The sequence below is a fragment of the Juglans microcarpa x Juglans regia genome, chromosome 3D (genome assembly GCF_004785595.1).
Source record: "Juglans microcarpa x Juglans regia isolate MS1-56 chromosome 3D, Jm3101_v1.0, whole genome shotgun sequence".
NCBI lineage: Eukaryota > Viridiplantae > Streptophyta > Magnoliopsida > Fagales > Juglandaceae > Juglans > Juglans microcarpa x Juglans regia.
The window spans coordinates 6548138-6570556 of NC_054598.1; the positions used below are offsets into that span (position 1 = coordinate 6548138).

The 22419-nt window shown below is 34.8% G+C and overlaps 3 protein-coding genes across 10 annotated transcripts; 1 reads left to right on the forward strand and 2 right to left on the reverse strand.

The window, feature by feature from the left end:
• Window positions 1–1657: 1657 nt before the first annotated feature.
• On the reverse strand, window positions 1658–19551 carry LOC121255664 (probable hexosyltransferase MUCI70). 7 transcript variants are annotated; one of them, XM_041156110.1, is made up of 7 exons: window positions 19518–19551; window positions 5831–6081; window positions 4890–4970; window positions 4458–4657; window positions 3551–3966; window positions 2846–3030; window positions 1658–2276 (listed from the first exon to the last, which is right to left on the reverse strand). In XM_041156110.1, the coding sequence occupies exons 2-7, from the start codon at window positions 5958–5960 to the stop codon at window positions 1903–1905; spliced, it is 1386 nt and encodes a 461-aa protein (XP_041012044.1). In that variant the 5' UTR covers window positions 5961–6081; window positions 19518–19551; the 3' UTR covers window positions 1658–1902. The 7 variants fall into 7 exon arrangements, with proteins under 7 accessions (XP_041012044.1, XP_041012046.1, XP_041012042.1 ...); XM_041156112.1 differs by lacking the exon at window positions 19518–19551 and adding an exon at window positions 7188–7569 and having other exon boundaries at window positions 5831–5911; XM_041156108.1 differs by lacking the exon at window positions 19518–19551 and adding an exon at window positions 6406–7569 and having other exon boundaries at window positions 5831–5911.
• LOC121255667 lies at window positions 8368–12739 on the forward strand. 2 transcript variants are annotated; one of them, XM_041156119.1, is made up of 3 exons: window positions 8368–8653; window positions 12039–12237; window positions 12327–12739. In XM_041156119.1, the coding sequence occupies exons 2-3, from the start codon at window positions 12049–12051 to the stop codon at window positions 12417–12419; spliced, it is 282 nt and encodes a 93-aa protein (XP_041012053.1). In that variant the 5' UTR covers window positions 8368–8653; window positions 12039–12048; the 3' UTR covers window positions 12420–12739. The 2 variants fall into 2 exon arrangements, with proteins under 2 accessions (XP_041012053.1, XP_041012052.1); XM_041156118.1 differs by having other exon boundaries at window positions 8369–8653; window positions 12022–12237.
• On the reverse strand, window positions 15723–17027 carry LOC121255669 (protein RADIALIS-like 1). Its single transcript, XM_041156120.1, has 2 exons — window positions 16548–17027; window positions 15723–15978 (listed from the first exon to the last, which is right to left on the reverse strand). The coding sequence occupies exon 1, from the start codon at window positions 16825–16827 to the stop codon at window positions 16564–16566; it is 264 nt and encodes an 87-aa protein (XP_041012054.1). The 5' UTR covers window positions 16828–17027; the 3' UTR covers window positions 15723–15978; window positions 16548–16563.
• Window positions 19552–22419: the final 2868 nt, after the last annotated feature.

Consider the following 22419-nt stretch of genomic DNA (forward strand, 5'->3'; position numbering starts at 1 on the left):
GAACACAGACGTTAAGGAGGGAGAGAGGGATGAATAAGACCTGCAAATTACTAACAACCTCGGGTTATTTCAGGATGCTGAGAACCATCAGTTCAGATTCAATGGCGGTGGAGGCAATGAAAAAGATGACCTTCCTTCTACGTCCTTGTTAAGAGTGAACATAATTTGATGTTATACGAAGAAACAGTCCTAAAAATATCTATTATTTATATGTTGATCGTATATACTCATATAAAAATTTATATAGTTAAATTTAAGAATATTAATAGACTAATAATCAATTATATATACACAATACACATCATAGTATCACTATCATACATATTGCATATATTAGGGCATATGAAACTTAATTATCTAATAGTGAGTCATGTACCATGTATAATGTATATATTGTAAGACTATTAATTTATTATATATATTCTAATATAATAGTATATAACTAGATTCTAATACAATATTTGATTTGTATTTATGTAGTTGATTGTGTTTTCTGTCTATAATTTATCAAGAATTGAATGATTGGATGATGGACATTACTATTGGACCATGATGGCTCATGGTTGCACTTGGTGGTTGTTATTTGGGGCCTTGTCCAAATGGTTAAACAATCATTTTATTATTTTTAGTTAATTTGGGAGTTTGACTCTTATATGAATTTATGAGTGATAGTACATCAAGAATAACCTAAAGGACCTACTGTATATTTTTAATTTATTTAAGTTTTTATTTTTTATTTTTCAAGTTTGCATAGCATATAAAGCATTTTTAGTTATTTTTTTTTTTTTCATATCTAAAATTTGTTTCTTTTTTGTAATGTTTTTAATAAGCTTGAAACTTGAAATCCAACAAAAAAAAAAAATGATCTCTTATATGTAGTCTTATTTAAAAATAGGCTAAATAAAATAATAATAATAATAAAATACCAAATCCTACTTGCCGGCGGAGTCGGAGTTTGGATTCAAATTCCGACAAAGTCGAATGCTTTAGCCTAAATGGTGATACGTGCTCGTTGTGTGGATATAATTTCAAATTAATTTAGTTAACACAACAGGATAACATATGCCTCTAAAAGTTTATCATATTGCAAATAAACTATGAGCTGATAATAACTTGTTTGGAAAATGTTTCCATCCCAATATTCTCATCTCATCACATTTATTTCTCAAATATCACTCAAACACAAATACTTTTAAACTAATCATTACAACTTTTCTAAACTTTCAAATAAAAAAATAAAAAATATTCCATTTTTTTAAATCTCCAAACAAAAATAATATTAAAAATCTATATTCTAACAATATTTTAATTTTATAATATTTTTTATTAAACTTTTTCCCTCTTATTTTTCAAAATCCCATAAAACATTAACTCAAACTATCTCCATGTTATTCACAAACAATTTTACTATTATTTACTAAATTCTCATCTCATCTCACTCCTCAAACATGCCAAATGCACTTACTTCCATGGAAGTGCCCACAACATACACTGCACACAACTTTGCCATTTGACGACAGTCTGGAACAATTCCATTCCCCTCCTCCCCACTTCAAAACCGCCTAATCTGTATCCGTCTCATTCTGGCTCTTGAATTCGAGTAGAATTGTAATTTAAGCAGTATTGATGCAAAAGATCAAAAATAAAAAATAAAAAATAAATTCTAGGACTCGTATTATTGGTGTGTTGATATTAAAGTGGTTGCCATTTCAGTTGATTCCTAGCAGCATCCTACAAAATTAATCAAACCCACAACCCCCAACCCCACAGGCGCGGGTGGCATAAATATTTTCTAGGGTGTCAACATTCTTTTTTAATGAAGCAGCGAAGAGATAATCAACTAAATTATCAAGAAATCATGGTAGAAGCTGTTAAGAATGGCCGATTGGATTGAATTGAACTTCAGCCTGCTTTTGATTTTCTTGCTACAGATGGCAAGACAACTGAACCGAGGTTCCCAGGATAAGGAGTCCACAAGCCTAATCCTCCACGACTTTCTTTCATTCTGCTACCTTTACCATCAAGCTCGGTGATATTCTTCACCCATTCAACAGCTGAAGAATGCTCCCTTGTGTGTGGGTGCAGCACAAACAGAGAGTTGTACTCACAATTTGGAAACATATAGAACTTGAACAAGCCCCCTAACCTAAATACAACATAGCCAAAGCTCAGTTGGTCTCTTGGTGTGAAGAGGTCGACCTCATTGAACCACAAACAGCTAAACAAGTTACTCATTGCAGTATGCTCCCGTATGATAATGGCTCCCTCCGGCACATCTGCATTTCACAACTTTGTCAATATTATGAAATAACAAGTGTTAACATGTAGCCATTGACCAAGTAGAATGAAACGTTGATCAGTTTTTTTTAATATATGATTCAATCTCATTTATTATTAATTTACTTTCTCAAGCAGAACTCAAGGCTATTGACTTTTACGACCAAACTAACTTGGTGAGAGGTTGACCTCATTGAACTAGCCCCTTTGTATCAGGGGATGCATTCCAACACAAAGCTGTGCTCCTCTTCTCTACAATGAATAAACTGAACTGTGGAAATAGAATATTACTGGAAAATAAATATTTGCCCACAGGCCTTTGAATTTTACACAACTTCTTGTGGAATTTTCCAACCAATTGGGCCCGGTTTGTCCTTTGTTCACTAATCAAAGCTTATGATGTATGCATGAGGACTCTTGTATTAACAACTTTTAAACCGTCTTTTAGAGCATACTCGCATGCTTACATTCTTTGGTTCTGTCTCGGAACCGAGGGGTCAGTGCCATGATTTTATTTAAAATAACCAACAGCACCGAGTCTAGGACCAAAATCATTTTTCCATCTTACCACTAATTGTTTTTCCCCCTGGCTTCCATGACTCCATTCCTTCGTAGCGGTAAATTTTCATGTGAAGATCAATAAGAGGTCGGGCATATCGCTTTCTCCGCTTGTTTGCATCAGCTTCCTCATATATACTATGGTGATGCTTGTGCTGAGCAATGGCAAATGTATACTTCGCACGCCATAAATACCTGAAAACCAAAAATGGTTCCTTTAAAATGTCATTTCTCCTTGGTAGCAGTAAAAGAAATGCAAAAATGTAGGTTATGAACAGAAGTTGCTATGACAGGATGATTATTGGTAAAATTTCATCTTCAATGGGCTTTCTTAGCATCAGCCTAGTTCACTTCTAATCTACTAGAGAGCCTGCCACATTGACAGACAAGAAACACAATTCCGACTTTCATCCAGCTAGGTAGCTAGCTTCTAGAATAACGTAAACAAAATATACAACTTTCATTTTCTTTTTCTTACCTCTCTCAACACTCTCAACAGCTGAATGAAGGATTAGTTCATAGCTCTATGAATACTACCAAAGTAAAATGCAGCTTCTCAATGAGTTTTGTTCATATAAAATACATTTTCTTAAACAAGTTTAGTTCATAAGTTAAAAAACAGAGCAATACAGTTTCTCAAGTTTCAAAACATGTGCATACATGTTAATCTTTAAAAAAAAAAAAAAAAACAAGACACAACACACTTTCAAGTTACCTTTCCAGTATTAGCAATGGATCAACGATCAGTTCCATTTTACCATCAATCCAAATGCTGTACTGAGCTTGAGGGAACAATCTATGGAGTAAAATTTTTGGGATTTTCCCATTCCTTCTGGGCTCGTCATAAGGTGGATACTTCAGTAAGACAAGACGCCAGATACCCACCCATTTCCCCCCATGACCATCCTCTTTGACAGTAACATTTTGCATTATGAATGTTAGGGAGATCTCATCCACAACCATAAGAAAGCAGAAGAGCTTCTTAGAACGAAGGCTTATATTTGAAGGCTGTTGAGGTATATCGTATCCATCAAAAATGCCAGATGTGACCACAAACCTACACCTCTTGACATACTTAATGTCTGAAGGAACCATTTCAGCACCACTATTGCGAATAAATCCACAGTGCACCTGAAGGACCAGTAAATAGTATAACAAACTATTTTCAATACATGGAAAGAGAATAGTTTTTTTTATAAGTAAAATGAAAATTTTATTGATACGAATGAAGTAGGCGGAGCCTGTTTACACAAGAAGTACACAAAAGAACACTTAAATACATTTTAGGAACCAGAAATTACGGACAGAAAATCATGAAAGTAGATAACTGCATGAAAAAAACAAAAGCAACCGTCCCCTATCCTTTTATATTCCATAATAATTGAATACAACTAATTTCATTCTAAAAATGCAAATAAGCAATTGAAGCTCATGCTTAACTTTATCATGATAACAATCATCATTAGTGTTGGTAGGAGGCGAAGGAGAAGGAATAGCAATAAAAAAACTACGCAGGTAACACTAGAAAAAGGAAGAAGTTAAAACTAACCCAATATCGACCATAGCCAGATTTTTTTTTTTTTATAAGTAATATCTACCTTAGAAAGATACTTAAGTCTTACCTTCATGGTTGATTTTAGTTTAAAACTCTCCTCTCTCTGCGACCAGTTTTGATGTCCTCCAAATAGTGGAGATCTCTGAGATCCATTATTCCACAGCTCATCCTCCATTACATATGACAAATCTTTGACAATGTTGTCAGGAGTTCTTCCCTTTGGAATCACTATTTTATCAGGGTCCTTGGAAAGAGGAATTGGACAGCCTAATTAATTTGAGCAAACTTTTTTGATAAGTAATATATCTTTATAAATAGACATAAAAGGTAAAACTCAAGTACACAAGGAGCATCCAAGAGATACACCTATCTAGAAGGTGAAAAGGATATTAATTTGAACAAAGTAATATCAATTATCATAACTAAGCAAAGACCAACACATCAAATAAGATTTTTTTTTTTATAAGTACATCAAATAAGATATATGCCATGATCTTACGGTGTTGGAGATTCAGAGGTTCTGAAACAATGCCCATATTGTTTAAAATTGTGAACACTTTGCTATCTTTATTACATATAGCTGCACATCAAACAGAATATCACGAAATTATTACAAACCATTTAAATGATATCCGCAATTATAGCAACAAAACCTGAATCATGCAGATCCTTCCCACTAAGAATACATGACAATAACCAGCATATCCCCTCTCCCCCCCTCCCAAAAAAAAAAAATAAAAAAAAAAATAAAAAACACAACATATTATTTCTTCCTGATTCAAATGCATTTATTTATACATAAATATCTTTTTTTGTTAAGTAATTATGTCACATGAATACTTTATTTATCCATAAATATCTACTGCTTTGAAAAATTAATTTTTTTTCCTAGTCATTCTGATTTCTGGAGAATTTCAAAAATGTCACGTGAATCTACCTACATAGTTCTAACATAAATGGGTTGCAAAAGGAGAGTCGCAGGCAAACCATATATCAACATGAGAGATCAGCAATTCTTGGTATAACTTTTTTTTTTTTTTCAATCAGTAAGCAAGAACTTTATTGATAATGATAATAGGCATAGCCAAGTACACGGAACATATACAAGAGCAACACCTAGACATGATTGTCTCAGCAATACTTGGTATAACTTCAGATATGTGGGGAGATGAAAAGAAACTCTTCAAGCCTATGATTTTCAAGCTTCTGGGATCCCAATAAACAAGACCTCCAGACTGCAGGCATTTGTATCAAGTTATGTGGAGCTGAGCTATTCATTCAGCTTTTGAAATGCAAACCACTACAAAAGTCATCTTCAAATCTACAATAACATTGTCTTCTTCCAATTCTCCACGAATCAAGAGTGTTAGATACAAAACAATCACTTAAGAGGAAAAAAAAAATACATAATACAATGAAGATTTAATCTTCCAGAAATACCTGAAAAGAAAGAAACTGAAGATTGGCAAGACCATACATGGAACGACAATGCAATGAGGATTAGTAACATCCACAAGATGCCTGCCACAAGAACAAATCGAATAAACCCCTTCTTCCAAACAATCTTCATGGGATAATCTTGGGATGACCTCCCTGGATGGGAGAAACCCTCTTCAGAATCTGCACTGCCGCCACCACCACAGCATAACTACACAAATTTGTTGTACACAACCATGCGTGTGTGCGTGTGTCTACCTCTATGTAATGACCGGCTACACCCAAACACAACAGTAAAAAATTAACTTTGCATTGCCATGAAGAATCTACACACACACACGCCCACCTCTATGTAATGACACAAATACTAGGCTACACCCAAACCCACACAGCAGTAACAAATTAACTTTGCATTGCCACAGAGAACCTACACATATTCATTCGACTCTTGTTCTATGACAAAGTTTTAACTCATCATACCAAAAAAAAAAATTCCTTGAGGGAAAAAAAAAAAAAAAAAAAAAATCCAATTTTCACTTTCTGAGAGAAATGTGGAATTGTAGTATTTGCTTCCTCACCTTTGGAATACAGGTTTTGATTAGTCCGATCTCCTCTATGGTTCAACCGAGAGGATACCGACAGTCGAGCCTTTTCATCCATAATTATTACTCTCTAAAATTGCTCATTGCTACACCCAAAAAAACCAAGAGAGATAGAAAATTTAAGATATATTACATTAGTGGTGGGACCCTATGATTCTTGTAAACCGTACTCATTGGAAATCTAAGGGAATGCATCATATGTGACTAGCAATGTATTAGAAGTTAGAACCACACAGAAAAAATGGTTGCAACTTCTACGGTGCATATTTTAGGACGTCAAAGGGGGAAAAGGAAAAAATGAGGGGCGATGGTGTAAATAAGAAGACTGTGAAGAAGTGCACGGATATGCGAAACTCATTAGAAGTATAGAAAAAAAAAATTCTAAACATAAGCCCGTGATATGCACACAACTTAAAAATATGTCTTCATATTTTATGAAATATGAATTATGAGGATAAAAAAAAAAAATCTGAACAGATATGTCACTTTTCGCTTGCAGGTTCTCTTCATTTTCTTAATTTTTTTAAAGTAAATTTATCTAGAAACATTATTCGAACCTAGACGCTCAAACCTAATGTTAATCCAGAGAGTGGTAACAATTCCTGGACATTAATCTGAATCTTTCAGCAATTCTTCGATCCCCTTTTTCACAAACAAATCTTCATAAATTCCCATATAAGTAAATATAGCTATAATCCAAGTATTCAAATCAAGGAACTAGGAAAAAACTAAAACTTTAAACTTTATTTCCAACTGACGCGAGCATAGATGAGTCGGACGCAAAGGAGGACGGATTGAAGGCAGTGAACGGTAGCGACGCAATGCCGGTGAAGGGGAAGAATATAAATCGAGGCCAAGGGATTTGTTGCGGAGAGAGTGTGATTGCCCGGATTCTGCGTTCGGGAGACTGTAAGAGGTGGATTTCGTAACCGAAGCACGATTGCCCTCCGTCCTTCAACTCCTCCTCGAAACACCAATACTCCGCTTCCGGAAGAAGGTTGACGGTAGCAAAAGCGGCTGCCGGTGGTGATGGTACGGAAGACCAGTGGAGTTTAGGAGCAGAGCGAGAAGGAGCGAGAGATGGATAGAGTTTTTTCACTTGCGGAGCTGGAACCGGAGGTGGCAACTGGCTGAATGTCCGAGAGTTTATTTGTAGGGGGCGGCTACTATGCCGCCCCATTTTGACCGCTGGGCATACCGCCCAGCGTAAATTTTTTTTTTTTTTTCTTTTTTTTTTTTCACATTTTTTTTAATATATTTAAATATATTTAAAAAATAAAAAAAATACATCAATACACTTAAAATCACTTCTTTAACCACTAAGTAAAAAATAAAATAAAATAAAAAAATAAATTTTAATTAAGAGTCAAATAGAAGTGTCAAATTGGAGAGGCAAAATAGACTTTCTCTTATTTGTATACTAATGTATACTGTATAATAACATGTAATACCATTATTCTAATGAGCATTGCTATTCATAAGCCTATACACCACATACCATAATTTTTTTTATTTTTTTAAAATTTTTTTAAAGTTTTTTTTGGTTTTATTATTCTTAAAATAATTGAATTATTTTACTTATAATTCATATACCACACATTTGATAAGAGAATAAAATTAAAAAAATCATAAAAATGATGGTGTGTGGTGTATGAGGTTTAGGAATAGAATTTTTCTATTCCAATATATAATACTAATTATACTTTAGCTAACAGGAATAAGTTAGACGCTAGTTATAGTAAAAACATGATGAGTTAATATCACGTGATTTAAACACTATTTATAAAAATCATAGCTCAAGTCTATAGACTATAATATGTAATTAATCATTATAGTACAAGTCTATAAACTATAACATATAATTGTTAATAACATGTAATATTATAATATAATAATATGTAATTATAAAAACTATAAATATAAAAACTTAGGACGGCGCCGTTTTTGAACCCCCATCCCCAGCCCGCGGAGTCAGGCCCTCACCCAGTCACTCTCGCCTCTCTCTCTCTCCCCTCATAATTTCCATTTTCCTTCGGCTTCAGGCTTCAAAAAACCCTAGTCTCCACAGGACCACCCTCTCTCTCTCTCTCTCTCTCTCTCTCTCTCTCCCTCCCTCCCTGCGACAGTCCCCCCCCCCCCCCCCGACTCTCGTCTCTCTCTCGCCGAGTCGCCGCGCGACCTCACCCTGACCCAGTAACCACCCCCGCAGGCAGCGGTCGACACGGTAAGCCTCACTCTCTTCTCCCTTCGTCTTCTCTCTCTTTGTGTAAAATGTGAATCTGTGTAATTTTGCGATGATATGGTTGTGTAAAATCTGTGTAATGTTGTGATGATGAGTTTGTGTAAAATCAGTGTAATTTTGTGATGATGAGTTTGTATAAAATATGCGTAACTAAAATAGTATGGATGTTGCAGACTTGCAGTTGATCAGTTTGAGTTAATATTGGGGCTGTTTTTGTTAGGATGTTTTGAATGAATAAACCGTGATTATACTTGTTTGGATGGATGTTGCAGTTGATGAGTTTGTGTAAAATCTTTGTAACTAAAATAGAATGAGTTTGGGGCTCTTTTTTTGTTGTTGCAAGGAATGATTGGATAAAACTGTGATTATACTGGGGCTGTTTTAATTTGAGTTAATATTGGGGATGTTTTTGTTGGGATGTTTTGAATGAATAAACTGTGATTATACTTGTTTTTGGAGCTGTTTTTGTTTGTGTGTTGTGGTTTGGGGCTGTTTATATATTAATATGATGCTAAAGTTGGGACTATTTTAGTGAACATGTGGGCTGTTTTATTTTCTTTCTGTAATTGATGGTGTGGTTGGGCAGTTAACCTGTGTTCCACAAAGTTGAACATTTTTATAAGTACAAAGTTGAAGCTTTATCACCTTTAGGAATTCAGACTTGACGAAATCACCTCTTTTTGATAAACTAATTTAGTGCATATACAACATAAGTTGTCATGTTATTCCCTGAAAGTCCTACTGATGTCTGTTTTGTGGCTGACAATCTTGAAAATCATGAAAAGAAAGATTGAATAACTTATATCACGTTCCTTGGTTGAATTGAGAGGACCATCAACAATGCTTGCATTGGATTTTTGGAGTTTGTAAGATCATTGAACTGTTAGCGGTTGGAGTTTGTTAGTCTATTTGAACTGTTATATAGTTCTTGGAGTTCGGGAACTCCTAAATTTCATGGTATTTATGTTATTCTCTGTGAAATTCATGGAGGATAATGGATATTTACTGCATAGCAAAATTCATAGTTAGCTCTGTTGTCATTATCATTTTTTGGTTGGCATAGCAAAATATTTTCTAGCTAAAATCTTTTAATATTTTTTTTTAATCACAATTTAGAAGTTGGAATAGCATTGTGGCACTTGGAACATTTAATTTGTTGTAATATGTTTGTTGTTGGGAACATTTAATTTGGTTGGCACTTAGAAAATGTTGGGTTTCTCTTTTTTTCAAAATTAGAACTTAAAAAATGTTTATTGTAATTGTTGTAAGAACATATTATTATGATTGATGTGGATGATGGGTGTGGATGATTTTGGATGTGGTTGATGGATGATGGGTGTGGATGTTTATTGTAGACTTAAAGTGATTAGTTGGATGTGGATATGGATGATGCATTGATGGGAGTGGATGTTTATTGCAGTGATTAGTCATTTTTATTTATTTTTTATTTTTTTGAAGTATGTTAGTAACTTAGTATGTTACTTGTTTTTATTTAGTTTTATTTTTTGTTATGTTTTTAGTAAAAAGTAAATTATTTACTTTAGATTGTGATTTTTGAAAAAAATTAAATTTAAAAGGTCACACAAAAAATTCTTTTAAAGTGTGCCAAATATGAAGTTGAAAACATAAAAAAAAACCCAAATTTGACTTTGCTCTGACAAGTCGGAGTCGGAGTCGGAGTCGGAGTCAGAGCGGAGGATGAACATGTCGGAGTTGGAGGTCAGATTTGATCTCTGACAAAGTCGGAGTCGGAGGATGGCCATACCGACTCCGACTTGGTTGGTGCTCAGTCCTACTTTTGGGGGTTCACTACTCGTCTATCAGTATTCAATGACTTAACACTATGTCCATACATAGTACCAAGACATTTTAATCCAGCCTTTAGGTCGCCTCCTCCATGACTTGAACTCGTAACTTGATTTCTACTCTGATTCCAATTGTTAAAGACCCAATCATGATCCAAAAGCCCTTGGACTGGTGAATACTAATTTGGTTAAATCTCTAACCTTGGGATCATAACAAATATTCTTCTAGATTTTTGGATAATTTTTATGATTATTTTTATGATCAGGGCATGGAGTTTCTTTTTGTGACTGGATTTGCAGGGCAACAGGTGAGGAGAATTAGTTTTGTAATCTTTGTATTCGAGTTTAGGGGCTTGAGTATTATGGCAATTTTGTTCACAGTTTTTTGTTGAAAAGCTGAATCTGTTGATTATTCCACCTTTTGTAATTTACACACTGAATTTGCTGGATGAATTTCTCAGTTTTTTTTAGGTATTGAACTTTTGAAGGAACTTGGTGTAATTGGCTTTGCGCTGCTTTTAGCAGTTATAGCGACAACTGGTGATTCTAGGATCTTCAGATACATTCAAAGAACTTTATACTAATGCATGTAGAGGTTGAAATTTGTTTTGCTTTCCTACTGATTGTTTAATGGTGAAGCGATGAAACTTGATAGTTTTAGGCTGTACAGCACCCCTTTCATTTAAAGGGGCCATCTCAAGAACAACAATGATATTTCTGTTTGGCTTTGCTTTCCTAAGTTTCCGTTTCCTTTTGATATGAGATGGTGACTGGGGGTGGTGATGGTTGTATTTATTGTGATGTTATTATAGTTTTTAGTAAAAAAGGATGGTCAATGATACAATACAAGTTCCTTGAAACAATTATAAACTGCAATAGTTCTCTCTCCTAGGCAAGTAGAATCGCACATACTACCCTCCTGTACTCAATCAAGGGTATTTGTTGGGGTTGGATTTATTGCTTCAGTGGATGTCCCATGGTGGCAATGGTGTTTGGTAACGTCTTGATAGAGTGTGGTGGAAACTATTACGGTGGGCAGGGTGTCATTAGTTGTGTATGTGTTAATGTGAACAGTGTTAATGAGAATCAGGTTTGTCAAACCTGGTTATCAGGTTTGTGGAGTGAAATTGGTTTTAAAGAGTTTACGTAAATTTCTTTAAATAAAAACTTATTTTGTATTCTCTTATGTTTTATGAGAATTAAACACCAGAATTGATTATGAAGATGTTTCTTAAACCTGTGCACTATAGTTTTTTTTCTTATCTTGCTGTTTCGCACATTGTGAAAATGATCAATATACTGCTATTTAACAATACGAGTTGCAGTAAACGCCTATTTTTTTAATTTCCATATGTCGCATTTTGGTGTCATGTTACCAGTTGATTTTCAAGAAGCTACATGGTTTTTTTTTTTAAAACTCCGATCAAAATTATCTGATTTTGTTTCCTGTGCAATGTGGACTGACAGTTGATCAGATGCTGATTATTTGAACTTGTCGAACTCTTTCAATTAATTCGATTGGCTTTGTGTTAATACTTGATACAGGGTAACTTCTGTATCAGGTAATTGAGGATGGAAGCAGCGAAAAGTCAACCTGAAATACAGTCTCCACCTGCTGCTACAACCCCACCCATCACTCCATGTCGAAAGAAGAAGAATGAAGAAGCTACTTTCTTGGAGGATTTTAAGGACCATATTGATGAGTTCATCCATGCATCTATGGATGAACACAAAAGTTGCTTCAAGAAGACCATACAGAAGGTTTGTTCTCTCTTACAATTCTGTGCTCTTATCCCCTTCCTCAAACTTGTTTATTCCAAGCTAAGTGTGCAGTTCAAATTTGATTTCAGATGTTTGGCATGTCAAAGATTGTTGCAGAAAGGAATACTCACACTAATGGAATTGAAGTCTCTCTGCCACTCCAAACAACGGTATCGAAGTAGAATGTGTCCCCTCCTTTTCGAGGCAGCTTGATATCTAGATTTGGAAAAATGATTGTTTCGATAATATAAAATATATTGCTTGGTAGAATTTTAACTCCAGCAGTACTGCTTGGAGGGTATGAGTAAATTCGTAGACCTCTTAAAATTGGTTTTCAGAATAAGGGATTTTATCTGTTGATATGGCTATGTTTTCTAGTTTTGTTAGTATGGTCCTGCTCGGGAAAGTACATAATAAACTTTTGTTCTGAGCAAGCATAACTTGTTTGTGGTCGGATTTATCCATCTTGGCTTTTGCAATGCCTACTTTTTTGGAAATCAAACAACTTGATGTGTCTTTCCTTCATTATATATGTATGTTGCTCCTTTAGCTCCTGGCTGCAGCGTGCTATGTTGTGGGCATGCAATAGAGCATGACCCAAGGAGGCTTTGTTGCATCCGGTAGAAGTTTTTTTTTTTTTTTTTGGGTAAGTAAGAGATAAATATTATTAATATGAATGAAATAAACATAGCCCGTCTACACGCATCTGGTAGAAGTTAGGGAAGTGAAAACATGGTAAATATAAATTAAGCATTACGAGAATGGTAATCAGTAAAGCATTTGTATTGTGGTAAAGACTCAAGACTTTAAGGCCAGATGTTGAGGGAGGGCACAAGCCTAAGAGAGGTCCAGTGACTACCTGTATCTTGGTTTTTTATTACTTTGGTAAATTATTTAGTTTTCCCAATATTTATCGGGGTTGGGAATTATCTGTTGGTTCTCGAGAATTCGGAGATAGCAAGCCCATCTCTGTTGAGAGCCTCGAGCTAAATAGACGTAATTAGATGGGCTTGAGGTCTAATCGATTCAGGTGCAGTGTGGTTAACCCGATTTGAATAAGTTCTAAATATTTATTTCAATTATTTTGAAGTGAAAACTGACTTATGAGACTGTATGTGCAGTTAGAAATTAATTTCATAACATAAAATCGCGTTACAGTTGCTCTACAGTAAAGTGCTTTTATTTTGATTCGGACTTAGAAAGAACGCTAACTATGCGCTTAATGGAGCTGAAAAGAAGAAACAAAAACTCAAAAACCTCTTAATTGGAATCATTTGCTGACACTCATCGTTCTTGATTCGACTCTCTCTCTCTCTCTCTCTCTCTCTCTCTGGGTTGATGTTAGGCTGAGATATTTGGTGTCTTTTAACTGGCCAACCTGCATGTTGATTGCGAATTGGGTATCTTGAGAAAAAAAAAAAAAAAAAAAAAAAAGCAATGCTACATACAATCTCATTTGGAGACTGCATGTGTAAGCTTAGTGAATTTTGTCTTTAAAATTTTTTAAAATTACAATAATATCTTTCTCAAAATGGTATTTTTTTTCTATCTAATGGAGGGTGTGCACATACAATTTCTATTTGAAGACTGTAAATAGAATTTGTAAGAAAAAAATGGAGATTTTGAAGATGGGTTAGCGTGCTCGAGACACATGCATCTCCTGTATCTTCCCAAACTCATGTTCATGTTCATGATGTACTATACCGTTAAAACTTGAGTGTGGTAACCTAAGAGATTAGTTTGTGGAAACTTGTATCAAGAGGGCAAGTACCCTCTCTCTTTTGCCCTCAACCTAAGCCACATAACTTTCCGCCCAGGGAATGGGAATCATGGGATCCGTAGCTTTTGAGACTTTGCCAAAGCTTTTTGTTTCTTGGTTTAAATGATTGCCTCTACGATAGCACAAGGAAGACAAACAACTTTTTTTTTAACGCCGGCTAGCAGTCTAGCACTAGCCATTGAAAGCAAGAAATGTCGACAATTGGACGTTGTTGCGCTTGTTTTGTCATATTCTTTATCATCAACCTCATTGTTAGTTTGGTGTCTATTATTTGCAAGGGGCGTAACTAGACAGACTACTTGTGTATATTGAATATTATTAAGAATAATTCTATATATAATCGTGAAGTATGTAAATACTGCATAATCGTTTTGAAAAAGAGTGAGGTCTATTATTAAAAAATTAATTTTTTTTCATGTAGGTCCTATATTTTATTCACTTTTTTCAAAGCGATTATGCGATGGTTGTACAATTTACGATTGTAAATATCTTTTTTTCTATTATTATTGACTTTTCTATGTACCACTTTTCTTATAGTAGATGGCGATTCAAATTTTATGCTAAAATGTAAAGGAAGAACTTTGGAGCATCGGAGGAGGAATAATAGTCTGAAATACTCTTCATCTATGTGCTAGTGATAAATGAGAGTTTAGTAAATGAGCTATCATGGAAATAATGATATATGTTTTCGAAATTTATACTGATTCGAAGTAAGACTAAATTTTTTTATGATACATATTAGCTTATATCCCAAAATAATTAATTAAGTTTGAGATTCTATTTATCGAGTTTTTATTCATTGGTCTTTTATAAATGCAGAGCGTTACATATTTCGTATGCACATTGAATATTGTGTTTTAGAAAGAAAAATTATATAAACACGAAATAAATATGCATAACTCTCATAAGAAATACACCAAATTTAACCTTTTTTATGAAAATCTCATGCATTTATTCCGTCTACAATCATTTCTCATGAAGAGAAAAGAAAGCGTAAGGATAAAATGTATCTCATAAAATTGCAAAATAAATAATTTTTAAAGAAACTTCAACGTGATATGTCAAAAACAAGAGGCTTGTTATACATCAGCCTACAGCCTGCAACATACTTCACATTATTTTTATTTTTTTATTTTACCGCAGCACATGAGGTGTGCTGCGGCCGTAGCCTGATGCATACATATTTCCCAAAAACAATGGGTTTAAATAAATGGACCCCATCTTAATTAGGATTAGAAGGGTCTCTTATCTGGAATGGGCTTTACCCAAATTGTTTAACAAATTATTATGTGGTAGGAGTTGGTGTTTGTCTAATGCCCCGTGGGAAAATTTTATAGCGGGAAACGTCCTCCAGTCACAGCACGATGCTGCTAACGAGTATAAAACACTTTTCAAAGCAATAATATTTCCCGCCTCGTCATTTTCCCGTTTTGTGGCTGCATCTCTCGTTCCTTCGATCTGGTTATCTCTGAACCGGCTCCCTCTTTTATCGTTTCAATCCGGAAGAATTAGAGATTCGATTAATGATTTCCGAAGGCCGAGGTCAGAATTTTTTAGATCCCAAACTATGTCATGTCATGCAATGCTTTAGACTCTTCTCGTTTGTTCTTTTCGTTGTTTAATTACTGCCATATTTGGATCATATTTTCTGCTTTATTGAACTGCTCAAGAAGAAAAAGAAGAAGGAGAAGAAATGCACCCCTTATAAACATAAAACATACTACTGATATATATATATTTCATTGCATTGATATGCTTATGGTGGAATAGTAAGGAAATAGGTGATAGACTGAACTTAAAACGGACATGAAATTGAAGATGGAATCACCAGTTTGTGATTCTTACTCAAGTTATATTACTACTAATACAAGGACGAATATTAGGAGGAGCAGATCGATTAATCTTTATTGTAGTTAAACATGGCCGTCATTGCACTTCAGTAGAGCCTTAGGTAACTCATCCTGCATATATGAAGAAAAACCAACAGAATCTGGCTTAGTAAAAAGGAAAACCATTTACATTTGTCTGAATAGTTTACGTGTCACGTTGTTTACCCAGCAATATATTATATGGTTTCATGATATTGTAAATTGAGACTGATCTGCTTAATTCGTTCAGGTTTTGGAAATACTTGCTTTCTTTTTTTTTTGGGGGGGGGGGGGGAGGGGGGGGGGGGGGGGGGGGGTGGGGGGGAGGGGGGGGGGGGGGGGTGTGGAGCGGGGTTTCAAAATCTAAAAAAATTGGATTTCAAAAGCAAATGACGAAACAAACTTTAGCTTTTCTTTAATGAAGTCTAAAGAGAATCCAAACAGAAGTTAGAGCCATGACTTTTGGTAAGGGCGAGTACTCTTATTATTATTTTTGGCTCAAAGGAAGGAGATCTTGCTGGTTTGACAGTAGTTATAAGATTTTAGATAGAGTTTACGTAAGTTGTGTGTGTACAACCAGCATATATAGAATAAAGTATATATGCATGCCTATTATATATATAAGGGCACTTTGCTCAGGTGAAAAGCTTTAACTTTACTACCTCTTTTCCTCGTCGGTCATGTTTCCCTGGCCACTCCCTCCAGTTCATGTCTTGTACTCGGGAAGGGCACTCGGCCAGCCTCAATACGTTTGACATCCTCCACAAGTTCTTCATAGCGCCTTTTCACCTCTTCCTCAGTTTTCCCACCAACAGCCTTAGCAATATTGTACCAACGGTCGGGAGTGTCCTTATCATACACAGCCAGAGCCCGCTCAAAGGCCTTGTTTTCCTTGGCTGTCCAAGAGTCGGAGCTTTTGGAGGACATTGACCTGGATGCCATTTGCTTAGCTAGCTAGGGTGAGGCCGTACGTTTGCAATGGAAGAGAAGGAACACTATATTGATTGCGGAAACTCTGGGCTAAGGTGTTAAAGTAAGGAAGTGAATAGAAAAGGCTGAAAGGCAAAAAATAGCGAGGGATGTTTGACGAGAGTCAAGAGAGAAGACTGATCTTGTCAAGAGGTGAGATCATATGTGCAAAGAGAGTGCAACGTCCTCTCTTTTATAAGCAGGAGTGGAGGGGGTGAGGTGGGGTAGCGCCAGTTGGCCTAAAATCTTCCAAAATTCTTGTCGAATTTTTATGATTTGTCTTCTTAGGAACCACAAGATGATACGGGAAAGAGAAGAAGAAGAACAACGTGGGAGAATCAGTACCTCCAAGAAGTTAGTAAAACATAGTTTACAAGGAGAATTCCTTATTAAGTTAATAAGTAGTTCCTAAAAAAATAGTAGAACCCATAGACCCCAAAAGGTCCTTTCGTGTTTTGAACTAGGGATGGCAAATTCTCTTCTTCTTCTTCGAAGGAGATCATCTACTGCAATAAAAGCTTTTTTGAGTTCTCTACGTTGCAGTGTACTCTGTCCAAGCAGCACTCTAGCCTGCCAGATGAATCCGCACAATTATTATATCATGTTTTTTCTTTCCTTCCTTATTCTTTATTAAAAATAAAATAAAATCTGAGAAGAGATCAACATATATTACCCGCTCTTTTAGCAGTCGAGAACTTTCCTGAATGTGAGAAGTGTCTAATTGCAGGCACTCTTGGGTTACTCGATGTTAAAAAATTTGAGTATTTCTACTTGCAGTTATATAATATGTAAATATCATACAATTATTTTATAAAAAATAAAAGTTATTATTAAAAAATTATTTTTTTATATAAATTTTATATTTTTTATATTTTTTAAATAATTATACAATACTTATATATTCACGATTATAACTATCATTTTTTTAAAATATTTAAAAAAATCAAAAGAAAAAAAAAACTATCGGTACCCTAGCGGTAAACGCTGGCAGCCCGGAAACACCATCCCAAAAAAAAAATCATGTTCGTTCGTCCTCTCCGTTCAAGAATGAAAAGACTTTCTACTCTCAACAAACGTAGTTATTTGGAGGTTCCTTTCCTAACGGACAATGGAAGTTCCCCAGTTTGATACCATCACAGTTTAGAGGGCCACGTTAACTCTTTTACCGTTGATTAAGGTCGGATTTGAATATAACTCATCTCTTTATTATAAATTTTTAAAATTTTTATATAAAATATAATAGGTAATTCAACATTTTAAAATTTTAAAATAATAATAATATTAAAACTTAATATTTTATTTAATTTTTAATTTTAATCTCAACTCATCTTATCTTAATTCATTATACAAACTACATCTAAATTGTGAAAAACGGGATTTTAGAGTTGATTGACTTGGTCTTAAACTCTAACCGGAACAAGTAATTATATAGTCGTAGTTGACATTGATCGTTTACTTCGCAAAAGCAACAGTTTCAAAAAACCCGTTTTTCACAATTTATATATGCATTATTTTTACTTAAAATGAGAATCTTACCAAAGTTGTCAATGTTCATTATTTTTATGGAAAACTGGGTTGTAGACTTTACAGATGATTTTATGCAAGTGTGGTGAACCGGGAGTATGGTTGGAGATTTAATGCCCGATTTAAAAGTTGAACTGAATTGAGTTCAGTCTAATTTTAAAATAAATTTAATATTTAAATATTCAATTTTTAAATCATTAAATTTATCTCAACTTAAGACCTTTTTATATGTGGGATTTACACATTTTTTCAACTCAATATTTTTTTACATGCAGGACTCACAATTTTTTAAATTTTTTATAAATATATATGAATTTATTTTAATATCTAAACACATCTAAACTTATCTTAAGTGTGAGTCTTACAAAATCCATTTCATCATCTCAACTCATTACTATTAAGAATTAAATTATCTCAACTCAACTTAACGTTTAGATGCAACTTCAAACTTGATATAACTTGTTCGAACATTACTATTATAGTACGTACAACACGCTTATTAGAATATAAAGTAAATAACTGAAGTTCTCTCTCCCTATCAACTTTCAAGTTTTTTATTATTATTATTTTATTTTTTTTATATTTATTATTATTTAAGAAAATAGATGATTTAACAGGATCCATTTATATCAATCACTTATTCTCGTGACTATATATTACTTGACATGGAACTTAACCATTCGTATCTCACAGAATGGACGTAAAAGTTGAAGATAATTTATTTTAAGATGCTAAAGTTCGTTCAATCCTTTCTTGTGGCAGACAGTTTCAAATCAAAGCACATAAAAAGTAATACAAAAGACAGTACTACCGCTACATATAATAGGGATGATATCCACGGATGATCTCATGTTGGATTTGTTGTTAGGGGTTACTTCATTAGGATGTTGTGCTGGAGTCTGGTAGAGTTTGCCCGCTTGGTCTTAGATTTTAACTCATTATGTTTATAAATAATTGTGCTTTATTGCCATATATATTTTATTTCTCAAGTAAAAGGGAAAGCGATTTAAAGTTTTACCTCTCTTGGATGAACACATGATTTGAACTTGGCTGGCCCATATATCTGTTTCACCCTTACTAATGATGAAGATTCACACAATAATTTGGGAGAATCTTTTAATATTGCCGTGGATCGATGCATATATATATATATATATATATATATAGCCCCGCGTAGTTACCAACTACGGTTTTGAAGTGCTCAGTTTTCGTTGTTTTCTACCGGAAAATTGATGGAACACAACTGCTGGCTAGATTCCCCTACATAAATCTTTCTTATCTTTCCACCGTCCCTAATATCCCCCATTTCCTACTAACGTTACTATGTTTATAACCAACACTACTTGTTATGATATTAATATATGTGCTATAATTAAAGTTAAGTTCTTGTTCTAGCAGCGCAATTTGTTATGCCCAGTCAATACTATATGACTCAAATGCAATACTGCATCGGGTTTTGTCAACACTGCATAGGCATTAATGCTGTCTAGTTCATAACTGTGTGCTTAATATGCTAGAAGGGCTGATCTCCACATATTTGGAGATTTGGTTTCTAGAAGCTGTAGGTTTGGGGCCGGTGAGCATATTAATATTCCATAATATGCTCTCAGCTAGCTGGGGATAGTATATCAATGGAGAAAATGACGCAGTTTCTCGGGTGAGACTAAATCTGTTTGGAATAAAAAGCTAAATCTAGGAAAGCATGATATGGAGGAGCCTGGCGGTGTGATACCGTGGCTTTAAGCTGGCAAGTGGGTATATGGTAGCCCCAACCTACGAGCCTATGTTGGCTAAAATCTTGCAAGTAGATTTCAGTTTTGTCTAATATTCAATCTGGAATCTATAACAGCAATCCCCCGATATTGGAATGTAAGTAGGAGTAGAATGAGGTGGTTATTGGATGACATGGCAATAGTATAATACAACAAACATTACAGATTTCACAATTTTTATAGTTTCAAAAAATCAAGTTTTCTACAACTACACGTGATTCCCAACACTCCACCTGGCCCTTGGCCAACAATTCCAACAACAACCACAATATTATATTCCAACACTTCACATGGCCCTTGGCTGCTTAACCAACCACAACCAAACTTCAACAAAACACAAATTTTCAGCGTTAGTAATCCAAGGGTTAGTCTAGGATTTTACTTACTGAGACTGTGAGATCTCATTGTGGTGTTAATTCTCATCCATGGAATTGTAGACTTTGATGCATAGGACATGTTTGAGCATGATGGACCGACCCCACCTGAGGAGTGATGATCTGGGGTTTATTTCATAGTTTATAGATTTCTATTTTTATTTCTATTTTGATCAGCTGGATGACTGTAATAACTTTATGGAGGGCTTCTTGTTGAGTTGTATTTTAATTTTCTGGTACTTAGTTTTAGACTACCTTATGATTTTTCATTATGTTTATAAATTGTACACATATTACATGTTCGCACACACTTGCACTTGGCAATGTGATGTGTGACCCGAGTGACCATCACCCCGGTGTCGCGACTCCAACCAAATAGCACGTGGGGTCGAGGATGCCTCAGGTGCGTGGTAGAGCAAACATCAGTAGAAGGAAATGAATGGTATATGATTCCTTAAGATCTTGAAAATACCGTAGTAATAAAGTTTAATTGAAGATATTTATGCACTAAAGCTGTCTATAAACACATAATCTAGGATCTAGTGATTATATTATTTTTTTCAGAACAAGTAGTAAATATTCACAACTCTAAAAGTATAGTGTGTGCTATATAGTATTTGCATATATTCCTATATATTGATACGTTCTCCGTTTATTCTATCATTAAAAGTTAAAGGGGTGACACACATGATTGCTGTACCGTCCACAGATTTTCATGTCATGTCGACAACTATATTGAACTTTGGGACTTCTTTAGCAGATAATGTTTCTAGTGATCAGTTAATCTTGATTAATTATATTATAGTATATTATATATAGAAGGTCTGCAAACATTTGAAGCCAAAGTGGCCCCCGGTTATCAAGTTGCCTCTAGGAGTCATGGTCATGGGATTCTGACCACACGCTAGTGGGGCTTGCACTGATCATTAGCTGAAAACTACTCGAGCAATTTTTCAGATTCTGTACCAAAAAATACAAAGAAAAGGAAAAAAGTGATGCTTTGAGATACACCCTCCTACCAAGTTTTCGAATCCTTATCACCCAGTCTATCTCCAATAGAAAGTAATATCTATGGAATCCTTCTGTCTCAGGACTTTTCTTCCCCTGCTGGTCCTTCCATACTAGTGGGAGAATAGTGGGAGAAATCGAGTCATGCACTCTGGACTACTCTTGATAGTCCAAGAGTGTGGTTCTGCTAATAAATCGTACATTTAGCTAGATTCAAAGAGTATTATACATGTTTTATCTTATTAATTTTTGTTTTTTAATCCAGATTAAGCCCTTTTACCTGTTAATGACTAGGGACCTAGAATCTCCAACTTAATGGTGAGGGAAAAAGGTCCTCTAAGACTTGGCCGACTGGTCCTACATTAGCCGCAAAAGCATCATTGTTACCTTTTCTGATGGAATCTTGGAACAAAGAGGCCGGGGAACTTTGGAATTCTAATTGGGAGATTTAGGTGTTAGGAGGGGAAGGAGCTTTAAACCATTGTCACTAGGGAATGAATATGCACATGGAAATTCCAATCTAGTGACTAGTGAGCGAAAACCTCATTTTACAAGGTCGGTAACCATTTGTTTGCATGCGCATCTGGATACGTTTCTTTAACATATGATTCTAAATGAAAAGGGTTCAAACCATATAGAAGGCCTTCTAAGTTGATAATAAGTCTGTGGTCTACATAGGTTGGATAAGATATGATGCACTCATACGACAGGAACCATGCAAAATTTGACAAAAAATAAATCGCAGATAAACACTTCATAGATTATCACCAATCATCATTCCACGTACATTTAGAAGGCACCAATGATTTCCTTTTGTCTCACTATCGAAAGATCATGAATTGGAACTATTACGAAAGAACTTGGCTTGGGTTTGTGAAAGGAGAACT